At 49.8% G+C, this 12379-nt stretch overlaps 1 protein-coding gene across 3 annotated transcripts in view; it reads left to right on the top strand.

Annotated features, from left to right (window-relative positions):
• The window catches only part of Lars2 (leucyl-tRNA synthetase 2, mitochondrial), a 110836-nt gene extending 104564 nt beyond the window's left edge, over positions 1 to 6272 (top strand). The window contains exons 20-21 of one of the 3 annotated variants that reach the window (XM_075964033.1): positions 1280 to 1407; positions 3274 to 6272. In XM_075964033.1, coding sequence (XP_075820148.1) covers positions 1280 to 1407; positions 3274 to 3453 — 308 coding nt within the window. In that variant the 3' untranslated portion in view covers positions 3454 to 6272. The remainder of the gene's footprint in view (positions 1 to 1279; positions 1408 to 3273) is intronic. The other 2 variants (XM_075964031.1, XM_075964030.1) reach the window with 2 other exon arrangements.
• Positions 6273 to 12379: the final 6107 nt, after the last annotated feature.

Below are 12379 nucleotides of genomic sequence, written 5' to 3'. Positions count from 1 at the left end.
TACTTCAATATCTTTTCCAATTTCAGAGCTGTGAGTGTCGCATGGTGGAGCACTTGCCTAGCATGTGCACCCGGTTCATCACCAGCACAACTGTAACACACATACACACATGTATGTGTGGAGCACTTGCCTAGCGTGTGCAAAGCCCAGGCTCATCCAGCACAACTGTAATACACACACAAATATGTATGTATAAAAGCAATAACTGCTTCTTGTGGAAACCTGTAAAACAGTGTTTTTAAAATAAAAAGGGGGGCTGGAGAGATGGCTCAGCAGTTAAGAGCACTGACTACTCTTGAGGACCTGGGTTCAATTTCCAGCAACCACATGGCAGCTCACAACTGTGACTCCAGTTCCAGTGTCAGACACCCTCACAGACACACATGAAGGCAAAAACACTAATACGTATAAAATAAAAGTAAATATTTTAAGAAAGAAAAGGGGGATCTTGAGGTATAGATTAATGGTGGAACATATACTTAGCATGTCTGAGGGGTCCATTCCTAGCCCTAAAAGATGGAAGGGAGAAGCCCCTGCACTCTCTGAAAGAAGCCTTGAGAGGCTTTATACCTGACCACCTTCATGTGGCCTACGCTGAGCCAGAGGCTAGAATATATAGTAGGGTGAGAGCTAAGTTCTCAGGAGGGCTGAGAACTTCCTTCTGTCCAGTGCACTCTGTATGGAAAAGGACCAGAGAAGATTTTGATACCAAAGACCAAGGTACTCATGACAGGAGAAGCTGCGAAGACAGCCTGTATTTAGGGGCCAGTTCTCAGGAGACATTCCTTCCCCAGCGAAGGGGTAACCCCAGAACATCGGCAGTCTTGTTTTTCCGCTCATTTCAGAGTGCCATGTCCACCCATCTGCACATCTCTGCATGATTTTTATAGAAAGGCTGCGTGGAACATGGGGTCACAGACCAGCTGTGGGAAGAGGTCAGCTCCTCCCTGGGCACCAGGGCACCGCTTGGTTCTCAGGCTCTAAGCAGTCTTCACTTCTACCCCGCTGATAAGCCATAAGTCACAAGAATGTCAAATAGGGAAAAGTTTTAAAAATTAACAAGAAACTCTGATGCTGGCACAGGAACCCAAGACAGAAGCCAGCAAAACAAAAGGCACCAGCACCCCTCGGAGTGGCCGGTCCGCAGCCTCATGGAAAATGTCACGTTATGGCATCCCTAGCTTCCTCGGAAGGCTCGAAGCCAAGGGCAGCCTTACACCCTGTTCATGAGTCCTCTGTGTGTTCAGAGTGGTCTGACCTTCAGTGCCTTGTGTTGCAGGCCTGGCGCTGGTACCAAGCAAGCTCTGTGACCACTATGCCTGGGACACTGGTGTGATGCGGCAGGCCTGGCCCACGGTGGACTCACAGTTCCTTCAGCAGCCTGATATGGTTCAGATGGCCGTTCTGGTGAGTGACTCCTACAGCCGTGGTGCTAGACTGTGGTCTGCAGACCGTCCCTTTCCTACCAGTGACCCATTGACCCAGTCCCCAAGCCAGCCCTACAGCACAGAGGTCTGTGTTCCCTTCCGTGTTCCTTCACTGTATCCCAGAAGCATGCAAGCCTCAACTCTCGGGGCCTGGAAGGACTTAGAAAGGGGAAATACCAGCCTGGTCTGCCTTAATGACTGCAGTGTCTTCCTGCTGCATAGGGGCACCTGGTAGGCTTGAGGGGACGGGGTAGGGAGATACATAGAAGGTGACACATGTCTGTCAGTAAATAATACCTCTGTAGGGCTGGAGAAACGGTTAAGTGGTTAAGAGAACTGCATGCTCTTCTAGAGGACCCATGTAGTGGCTCACACTCCCTGTTACTACAGTTCCAGGAGCTCTGCTGCCCCTTCCAGCCTCCACTGGCACAAGGCACGCATGTGGCGAATAGATAAACATGCAGGCAAACCACCCACTCATGTAAAATAAAATAAAAAAATTAATGTCTCTGTCAAGCATATTTTAGTAAAGTTACATAAAATGCTTTTCCACATTTTATTTTTATTTTTTATTTTTGGCAAACTGCACCATTTTCAATATATAAGGGTAATGAAGGAGGGGAAGTTCAAGGTTCAATTTTTTGTTTTAGTTTGTTTTTAGGTTCTGGGGTTGAACCTAGAGCCCAGGGCATTCATTCTCGGCAACTAATGTCTTGCTTAGCTGCATTCCCAACCCTCTTCTTTTCTTCTCTTTCTTTCTTTCTTTCTTTCTTTCTTTCTTTCTTTCTTTCTTTCTTTCTTTTTTGTTTGTTTTTCGAGACAGGATTTCTCTGTGTAGCTTAGGTGCCTGTCCTGGAACTAGCTCTTGTAGACCACGTTGGCCTCGAACTCAAGAGATCCACCTGTTTCTGCCTCCTGAGTGCTGGGATTTAAAGGTGTGCGCCACCACTGCCCGGCCCCAACCTCTTCTTATGTTTTACTTTGAGACAGGGTCTCAGTAAATTGCCCAAAAACTGACCTTGAGCTTGACCCTCTTGCCTCAGCCTCCAGGGTATCTGGAATCACAGGCCTGTGCCACCAGGCCCAGAAAGAGTAGTTTGTTTTGTTTTGTTTTTCCTGTAAACCTTTAATGTCAAAACTAGATCCCTGTAGGTTCCCCTCTATGCAGAATCGATGTGTTTAATGTGAGACAGTTTTAGGAACATTTGTTAATGGCTTAGGTGGCAGAAGGTGAGGAGACCAGGACAGGCTTTTTACCTGATCGTCTGGAAGATAGGTGCAGTGGAACTAGGTCATGTTTGTCCAAATGTGGTTTTCCTTGTTTTATCGGAGGCTACACCATTCGTAGTTAAGGAAGCAGCTCACCCACGTCCAATCCTGACTCTAGGCCAGGCATAGTGCTAGGTCATAGGGATGCAAAATCAAACAAAAGCCAGGCACAGTGGTTTACTCTGATATTCTGAGGCAGGAGGACCACTGTAAGTTGGATGCTAGCCAGGGATACATGATACGACTTTGTCTTAACAAAAACAAAAAATCCAGTGGGACAAGAGGGTTCCTGTTCTCAAGGAGCTTAAAGCCCAGACAGACAGAAAAGCACACAAGAAGGAAGAGAATAAACAAAATGAACGTGTATTGTGGAAAGTGCCAGCATCACACCCACCCTGGAGACTGAGAAGCAGCAAGTCCCTGCAGGCTGCCAGCAAGCCTTGCCACACTGTACCTGTGCCAGACGTGGACTTAGGAAGCCCATGTTTAGGAAGAGTCCTTAGCATAGGAGTCAGAGCACCCTGACAGCCGCCTCCCTGAGGACTCTCCTCACTCTCTCTGCTCTTTTCCTTCTCAGATCAACAACAAGGCCTACGGCAAGATCTCTGTGCCCCAACAAGTTGCCCAGGACCAGGACAAAGTCCACGAGTTGGTTCTCCAGAGTGAGCTGGGCACCCGGCTGTTGCAGGGGAGAAGCATCAAGAAGTCCTTCCTCTCCCCCAGGACTGCCCTCATCAATTTCCTGGTGCAGGAGTGACCAGGGCCTCACGGACCCTCCTCTGCCCAGATCAAGGAAAGGATGTTAGCTTAGGAGAAGAGAAAAGACAAACATCAGGGCCATCGGCCTTGTTCCGGGACAGACTGGAGTCAGCAGGACTCCCACACAGGGTGTGGAACTACCTGAGATGCTGCTGGGTGGGAACAAGGAGAAGAGCAAGGCTGGCAGACAGCTAGGAGCGTCTGCACACGCTCTGTGTGTCTCAGGCACTTCTGCACACAGTCACACAGACAGCAGGGGCCAAGCAGGCTCAGGAGCTGCACAGGAGTCCAGGTGGTGCTGGCTGGACTTCTGGCTCCCAGGACAGACACAACCCTTCGATATACGTTCAGGGTCTCACTTGTGGAACGGGACGTGGACACTGGCGTCTCTACAGTTGTTCTGCGTGTCTCCAGCACCTTTCACATAGGTGTCACATAGGTCTCTTCCCCTCCAGCCGGGTGGTCTCTTCTGAGTCTGAGGTCCATGCTCTGGGTTAGGACTTCGCTTTACTTCTGAACTGGAACAGAAGGACCGTATCATAGCCCCTGTTTCCGTGTGTGGAGTGTGCTCTGTGGTGAGCGAAACTGTGTTCTGAGCTGCTGATCCCCGCAAGGGCCCCATCATCACAGCCCAGCAGGGGTTTGAACCCCACACGGCTCACATGGGCCTCAGATAGTGATGCCATCAGTTTGGCCCCCAGAATGTCACTAGCAAGAGCAAGTTCACCAGAGAGGAGTTGTTGTGTCCTGAGTGTCACCTCCTGTGTCCAAGCTGCTCTGATTTAGCTGTTTAGGAGATGGCCAGGACTGGAGCCATCTCACCAGTAAATTAGACAAAGCTGATTGTTATGAGAGTCATTCGTAAAGTGCTCTTATAGATGCGGTCTGAGCAAGGGCTCGATGCCTAGTTGTGGGGAGGAGAGAAGAACTTAGCCTTTTCAGGATGCAGAAGCTCCGTGTCTACAATCCAGTGCCAGCCAGAGATGGCTGTCATTGTCTCCTACTGTTCAGATGACTTTTAGTGTCATAAGTGTATAGCACTCTGAGACGTATCTGTGATCTCAGAGCAGCCCTGTATTCCAGATCTAAGGGTTCATCTGGAACAGACCAGTGTCCGCCACCATTCCAGGCCCTGGTTCTGTGCTGCCTCCCTGGAATGCCTATGGTCTGTCACCTTGAACATACGTCACCTTGACCTCCATCTAGGCCGGGCTCATCCAGGCCCATGAGCAAGAGAGGCTCATGCACAGGATCTTGAGCTTGACACTGCCGGGTGTCCATGCCTAGAAATTGTAATTTAATTGTAGCCATCATAAGGGATTTAGAATTTTTTACAAGTGAGGCTGCTGAGGCTATAGCTCAGGGGTAGAGGGTGAGCCTAGCATGGCCAGGCCCTAGGTTCCATCTCCAACACAGAAAAGCAAAGCAGCTCTACCAGAGGAACTGTGGCAGCACACCTGTGATCCCAGCGTGGGAGAGGCAGAAGGACCCTGGTTTGACGCTATCTTTAGCTACATTAGACTCTGCCGCAAAGAAAAACTACCAGTGATCCTACCACCAAAGTTTGAGAACACTGGATAAATGAATGTTTCTGAACCATAATCTCTACCCAGTCCTTTCTCCTTCATTTTCATCTTACCTGGGATGAGTTTGGCCCAGGACTGTGAGGAAGTAGAGGTGGGAGAGATTTGGACCAGAGAGGAAGGCAGAGCTTCAGTTCTGGAGAGTTAAGAGGATCCCCAAGCTGACGCAGGTGACTGTCCCATGACACACAGGAGTACGTGAAGATAGGGTGAGGGCTTTGGTTGTGTTGTTTTCTCCAGGAATGAACTTGGTGGCCTTGATGAACTAGGGGTAGCCAGTCCTTCAGTTGGGCGTTCTCTGCCCTAAGCACTGGACCAGCAAAGTCTGTAGCCTTCTGGACCGATACACTGGGCGTTGGAGAACATTCTCTCCAAGAAGATGAAACTTGAAAACATGAACTCATTGGTACTTCCTAGGGGACGGTAGATATGATGGAACAATTGGGCAGAAAATTGTTCCCTGTGGGTGAGTGCCTGGGGTGTGGTGTGATCTGAGTCAGAAACTCATTATCTCAGTTTCTACAGAGCCCTAGAGGGTAGGAATTATTCTCATGAAGATGAAACAAAACAGAACAAAAACACAGCCAGCTGAGAAACTTGGTAATTTGCCTAGTTTTCAAAGCTAATACACAGAAGAGGCAGGGTGTAAACTCACATCTGGCTTCTTCATGCTGTCCTGCTGTGTCACTGGGCCCTCACCTAAACGCCTGTCTTGATTGATGCATGACAACATGATAAATGTCAGCCTTCCCAGCAGTCTGGCAGGGTCTCCTCAAGGGAAACTAGTCAGTCTCAGAGTCTGGGAAAACACTGTCGTGGTGCCTACTCTGTCTGGGCAAGTGGTTGGCTGGTGAGAAGCCAAGAGCCTGGCTTGGTCTTGTAGGTCTAACATAAAGGCTTCTAGCTCCTGGGAGATTCAGGTTCCAAGTGGGTGAAGGTTATTTCTCTGGAGAAGTCGGTAAAGAGGATTTTTGAGTAAGAAAAATTGGTGCCCTACATGAATGCTGCCAGAGTGGGCATCTGCCAAAAAAAGGGAAACTGACTCCCAGCACCAGAACACTGAGGTGGGTCCGTTGCCCAGGCATTCCTCGCCCAGCCAGAATACATTCCTTCAGAGAACAGTCCTTGCAAATATGAGCATCCAGGCAGGGGAAGAGAAGGCAGTCAGCTAAAGACGGGGTCTTAAATTGTGACATGGAAATTTTCTCACAATTAAAAGTAAGATACCCTAGGCAATGTGATTCTAACCTTTTGATTCAGCCTAACTCTACAGCCCAAGTTGTCCTAGAACTGACAGATCTTCCTTCCTGCCTCATCCTGCTGAGTACTGGGATTTCAGGCACGCATCACCATAATTTTAGATTTTTAATTTGTGTATATGTGTGTGTGCCATCTTGTGTGTGTGTGTATACCGTATACATGCAGGTGGCTTCAGAAGCCAGAAGAGGACATTGGACCCCCTGGAACTGGAGTTACAGGAGGTTGTGGGCCACCCTATGTGGGTGCTGGGAAGGGAATCCAAGTCCACTACGAGAGCAGCAAGTTCTTGTAAGGACTGCGCTATCTCTCCAGCCCCACAAATCATTTGATGCAGGTCTTCCCTTCTGTTTATGATTTTGTATTTTCTTATATTTTTGGCCATCAAGTATTTCAACAATAGAAAGATATCAATCTGTGCAATGTCAGCCCAGTGTGGTGGTGCATACCTAAACCCCAGCTTTGGGGAGCTTGGGTAGGAAGATGGTGTGTCTGAAGCCTCCTGGGATACTAAGCGAATGAAGAAAAACAGTATGATGTTGTGAAGGTACACATTAATCAGGAGCCTGGCCGCTATTATAGCACTTTATTCTGAGTCAGGGTGTCCACCTCTCTGGGAATATGGGTACAGTTAGGGAATGTTTCTTTCTTTTTGTGGAACTGAATCCAGAGAGTCACAGCAGCGCTTGAAGTCAGCATTGGCCTAGGAACCTGCTCTGAGTAGGAAGAAGGCTTTACCCAGGGTAGCCTTGGGATCTTGTAGAAGGTGCGCCTGTTTCCCTAGGGAATAAGGCCTCCTGACCATCTGCCAGCAGTCAGGTTTGTAGATGAGATCAGAGAAAGCCTTTAGCCTTGTGCCAAGACTGTTCCTGTGGCTCGAGACAACAGTATGGGGAGCTGTATTGGGCTCTCCACTCCACTAGGGCACCTTTTGCAGAAGCCTGGTGCTGCTTCAGGATCATGAGTGGAAGTACTTCCGAGTGGGAATCAGTCACACTCAGAGCTCATGAGGGACTGGAGGAGAGGCCAATGAGGAAGCGCAAGCAGAAAACAGCTGCTTGCTTTGCGGGCGGCCAAAGGCTCATATCCAGGCCGTTGAGTTTGGAGAATGGAATCTGAGATGACCAGCAGTGAATGGGTGGGGGTGGGGGTGCTGCCCCAGACAGGACAGCTGAGGGCAGGACAGGCCCAAGACTAAGGCCTCAGTTCCACAGCTGAGGCCAGTGACCTCCCAGAGATGACCCTCACCCTCGTCTCCGCCCTTGGAGAAGGAAGGTAGGTAAGGAAGTAATGATACCCTAAGGGAAGAGGCCAGGCCTGCTGGAACACAATGCCTATGACTTACCTCCCTGACCCTCACACCCTGAACCTGAATTCCAGTTTTTGTTCCGTCTCTGAAAGAGCACAGCTAAGCCAGCAAGCACTTGCTGTCAGGATGCTGTGGGCTGTGAACTCTGTCAACAGCAGCAGTAATTTCTGTCCCTTACTGTGGGCTGTGTGTCAGGCTCTTCTTTATCACATAAGGGGCATTGCTCAAGACCACACAGAGAAGGCAGAGCCACATTCGAGCTCAGCTCCACTGTGTTATTAGAGCCAGCCCTGTACCATTGGATTTCCCAAGACAGACCTGTTGTCTATATACCCCAGGGTCTGTCAAGTGTACATTTTTCAACTGTAAGAAAGTTGGTCACTGTTGATAAACAACTTAGCTTTGCACATCTGAACCTGAGACTCCAGGTCTGAGGGGTCATTACCCCTGAACCCGAGACTCCCGGTCTGAGGGGTCATTACCCCTGAACGTGAGACTCCCGGTCTGAGGGGTCATTACCCCTGAACCTGAGACTCCCGGTCTGAGGGGTCATTATCCCTGGCCTGAGACTCCTGGTCTGAAGGGTCATTACCTCTGAACCTGAGACTCCTGGTCTGAGGGGTCATTACCCCTGAACCTGAGACTCCTGGTCTGAGGGGTCATTACCCCTGAACCTGAGACTCCCGGTCTGAGGGGTCATTACCCCTGGCCTGAGACTCCCGGTCTGAGGGTCATTACCCCTGAACCTGAGACTCCTGGTCTGAGGGGTCATTACCCCTGGCCTGAGACTCCCGGTCTGAGGGTCATTACCCCTGGCCTGAGACTCCCGGTCTGAGGGTCATTACCCCTGGACCTGAGACTCCCGGTCTGAGGGTCATTACCCCTGGCCTGAGACTCCCGGTCTGAGGGTCATTACCCCTGGACCTGAGACTCCCGGTCTGAGGGTCATTACCCCTGGCCTGAGACTCCCGGTCTGAGGGTCATTACCCCTGGCCTGAGACTCCCGGTCTGAGGGTCATTACCCCTGGCCTGAGACTCCCGGTCTGAGGGTCATTACCCCTGGACCTGAGACTCCCGGTCTGAGGGTCATTACCCCTGGCCTGAGACTCCCGGTCTGAGGGTCATTACCCCTGGACCTGAGACTCCCGGTCTGAGGGTCATTACCCCTGGCCTGAGACTCCCGGTCTGAGGGTCATTACCCCTGGCCTGAGACTCCCGGTCTGAGGGTCATTACCCCTGGCCTGAGACTCCCGGTCTGAGGGGTCATTACCCCTGAACCTGAGACTCCCGGTCTGAGGGTCATTACCCCTGGCCTGAGACTCCCGGTCTGAGGGTCATTACCCCTGGTTATCTGAGTGCATCTCCCCTGGACACTGTCACTAGGACTCAGACATCAGGAAGTTACCCTGGCTTGGCTGCACGTACTACTGAGAAAAGTGTGAAAAGTTGGAAGGGGCTTGCTAGCAGTGCTTCTAGAAATTTCCCTAGGACATCCTTTCTACACTGAAGAGTGTATCTGGGATTCCTAAGGCATGGCCTGCCCAGACTCAGGTCCTAAGCGGGATCCCCGTTCACAGGCATATTGAGAAGGGTGTGAGAAGTATTGGTGGCACTCCCCTGGAAAGAGGCAGACTACCCTGGATGATGCCACTCCTCAAGGGTAGGACCAAGTCCTACTAGAAAAGGCCAGAGGGTTCTGTCAAGTGGCAACGGACAGAACTTACGGTAGTAAGGATCACAAACAGGCTGAACTGAGCGCTGGAAGCCTAAGTATCACCCAGTGTCCCCATTGTTAGTGATCAGCTTGTCAGTAAATACTGTTTCCAGGAAGTAGCATGGGCCCCTCTAGTTACTGCGTTAGTGCCCATGACTCCTAACAGTCTATCGGTGCCTCCATTGTCAGTCAGTCATCCTCAGGTGTAAAGTGTTGGCTGTGTGGGGGCTAGAGACATGGTTCTGTGGTTAAGAGGGCTTGTGTCAACCTGTGTTAGATTCCTCATGGCAAATGACTGACGATTACCTGTAACTTCAGCTCCGGGGATCCAGGGCTGTCTAGTGGTGATGAGGACACCTGTGTGTACCTACACACACACACACACACACACACAGAGAGAGAGAGAGAGAGAGAGAGAGAGAGAGAGAGAGAAAATAATGGCATCATCAGCCAACGCTGAACTCCAGTGTCTCTCACACAGCAAACATCACCCCGGTCAGTATAACTCTCTGGAAAAGGGAATGGGATGAGGGGAGTTTTATGAATTCCAGCATGCTAGAGGGTGTGGAGTCCCAGCAGCTACCATCCATAAACCCTGGCTTTTGAGGTTGCCGAAGGTAATTCCAGTGGCCTACAGAGAAGTGGGGAGGTGGCGAGCCAGAAGGAGATTGAGAACTTGTTCTCAAATTACACACGGCCCTTTTGCCTATTTCCTTTTGGCAAGAGTCCATTCATAAAGAGGTCAGCCAGTTACACGGGCCTGGGCAGCTGCTCCCAGCAACAGTGCTGCACTGGAGGGCAGCAGTGCACATGACCGTTCTTAATTTTCTAAGTCTTGTCTGTCAATGTCTTTAGCTACCCTGTAAATATCTAAAGAATCTGCTTACGCTGCTTAACCAGCAACACCCGAGTGCCAGCCATGCAACCTAAATCTGCGGGAGCTGCTGAGTGTGGTCTGAAATAGCCGTGTAACCAAAAGTCCTTTGCTCTCTGCCAAACCCTCTGGCTCGGACCCCATTCTATGTCCCACAGAGATGTGTGACAGAGACGTTCTTTGTGCTGATCTTGACACCAAAGTTTTGCTCTTCAGTCCCCAGTCCTCCCACTTTCTGTCTTTCATAAGACCCACATATTGGTTTGTGGAGATAATAATTTGGAGTGCTGGGACTTTTGAAAGGCATGGAGACAGCAGGAAAACTGGGGAATCTTTTGGATTTCTACATCTGAAGAGGCATGACTGTTTCTGCAAGGTAGAAGTGGGTCACTCTTTTGAATGCCTCTATGTGTTCCTATCCTCATTGCACCCCAACATGTCCACGTGCCATACTGCACTCATACATACATGCACAATACTACCTACACATTGTATATTCCAAGCCACATATGAACACAACATAGATATCTAGTCATACATACATACATGTCTCACATGTAGACACAGCCCTCCACACCAGACATGCGCACACACACGTGCACATACACACTATACCACATACACTCCCTACCCCCATATAGCACACCACACACACATCACATATATGACACACAGCAATAGACCTTGTTCTCAAATGTGCTTCACTCCATGTTCCTGATGTGGAGGGGCAGTTAACTCTTAAGAACTAAGACAGTTCCAGTTGTGAGGTAAGTGCCCAGTCCAGGGCCTGAGGGAAGATGGAACAGATTGTTCCCCGTCTCCCCATGTGTTCAGATAGAACAGTGTTCCTGCGGTGTTTGTACACAGGTGCTCCCATTGTCTGAGAGTGGCTGAACCTGACCCTTACCTCTAAGGCTAGTTAATTCTGTCTGCTGGCTCAGGCCTGAGTGTCTGAAGGTGACCTGGATACTATTAAGACTCTCTCCCTTGGATAGAGAATTAAAATCCTAATGAGACCTGTAATGCATGAAGTTGTTAAACAATGACATACAAGGAGAAGCCCACATGATACATGTGAGCCAAAAGGCACATGTTCTACTACATGAGAACCCAACTGTTCAGTGGGGTTCTTTGAGCTACTAACTCTCTGCTCCAGCCTTTTCCTCCCTGGAAGTATCTCTGTTTCTGTTACAGTTATATTGCTGTATGATATTTTATCTGGTTACATAAGAACCCTCAAACACAATCGAACCATATCTTTGCTGATACCACCTGCCTTGACTCTTCCTTGTTTGTCTCTAGCGTGCCCCAGGTTTAAATGTCATTCCCACAGCGTTCTTCCTCCACTGTGTGCTCCTTGGCCATGCCTGTCTCTCCTGTCGCTTGTCCCTGAGAAGTGTATCCTTTCCTCCTTGACACAGTCAGAGAGTGACACTTCACCCCCTCAGCAGTCTGAGGTGTATCTGCTTCTGTTATCTGGGTTGCTACGGGGCAGCAGTGATCTGCCTTGCTGTGTTTGCAGACGCAACCTCAAGGAGATGCTGGGTAAACACTTGAAAGTGAAATGCTGTCCCATTCCCAGTTCTGCCTTCTGGGGGTCTGAATTGAGATGCTGAATAAACGCTTGAAAATGAAATGCTGCCCCATTCCCAGTTCTAGGTATTTTTCCCTCCCTGTTTTGGCCTAAAATAAGTATGTTCATTCCTCTTACTAATTCCTGTCCCCCGGTTTCTGGTAAAGCAGTTAGCTGACCCGATTCTTGTTACAGGTCCAGACCCAGCAGCCAGGCAGCAAGGGTTGATCCCACAGTGTGATCAGGACCTGCAGTGGGCCAATGGTTCTTCAGCTGTATCAGTTCTCTCTTAGGTACAGGCCACGGGAAGGAGCAGCCAGTCAACTAGAGTGAAGGTCAGTCAGGACAGCTGACCCCACAGCTCAGAGAGGACCCGTGAAGTACTTAGATCAAGGGAGGTTGGATGGCCTCTGAAAAATTAAACCTTTTCCGACACAATCTGGAGGTAATTGTGTGTGTTTTTGTGTGTGTGTGTGTGTAGTGGGGGTGGGCTTCCATAGCCACACAACCCACTCAGATCCTTATCAAAGAAGCAAGTCATGAGGCTTCTGGGCTGGGCTGGTTGGAGTGCAGTAGGTGCCAGGGAACTGCTAGCCGTTAAGATCCATGATTCT

This window comes from Microtus pennsylvanicus, chromosome 3, assembly GCF_037038515.1.
Source record: "Microtus pennsylvanicus isolate mMicPen1 chromosome 3, mMicPen1.hap1, whole genome shotgun sequence".
Classification (NCBI taxonomy): domain Eukaryota; kingdom Metazoa; phylum Chordata; class Mammalia; order Rodentia; family Cricetidae; genus Microtus; species Microtus pennsylvanicus.
The sequence above is the reverse complement of the archived record's forward strand: the minus strand, read 5'-3'. Positions and strand labels throughout refer to the sequence as shown.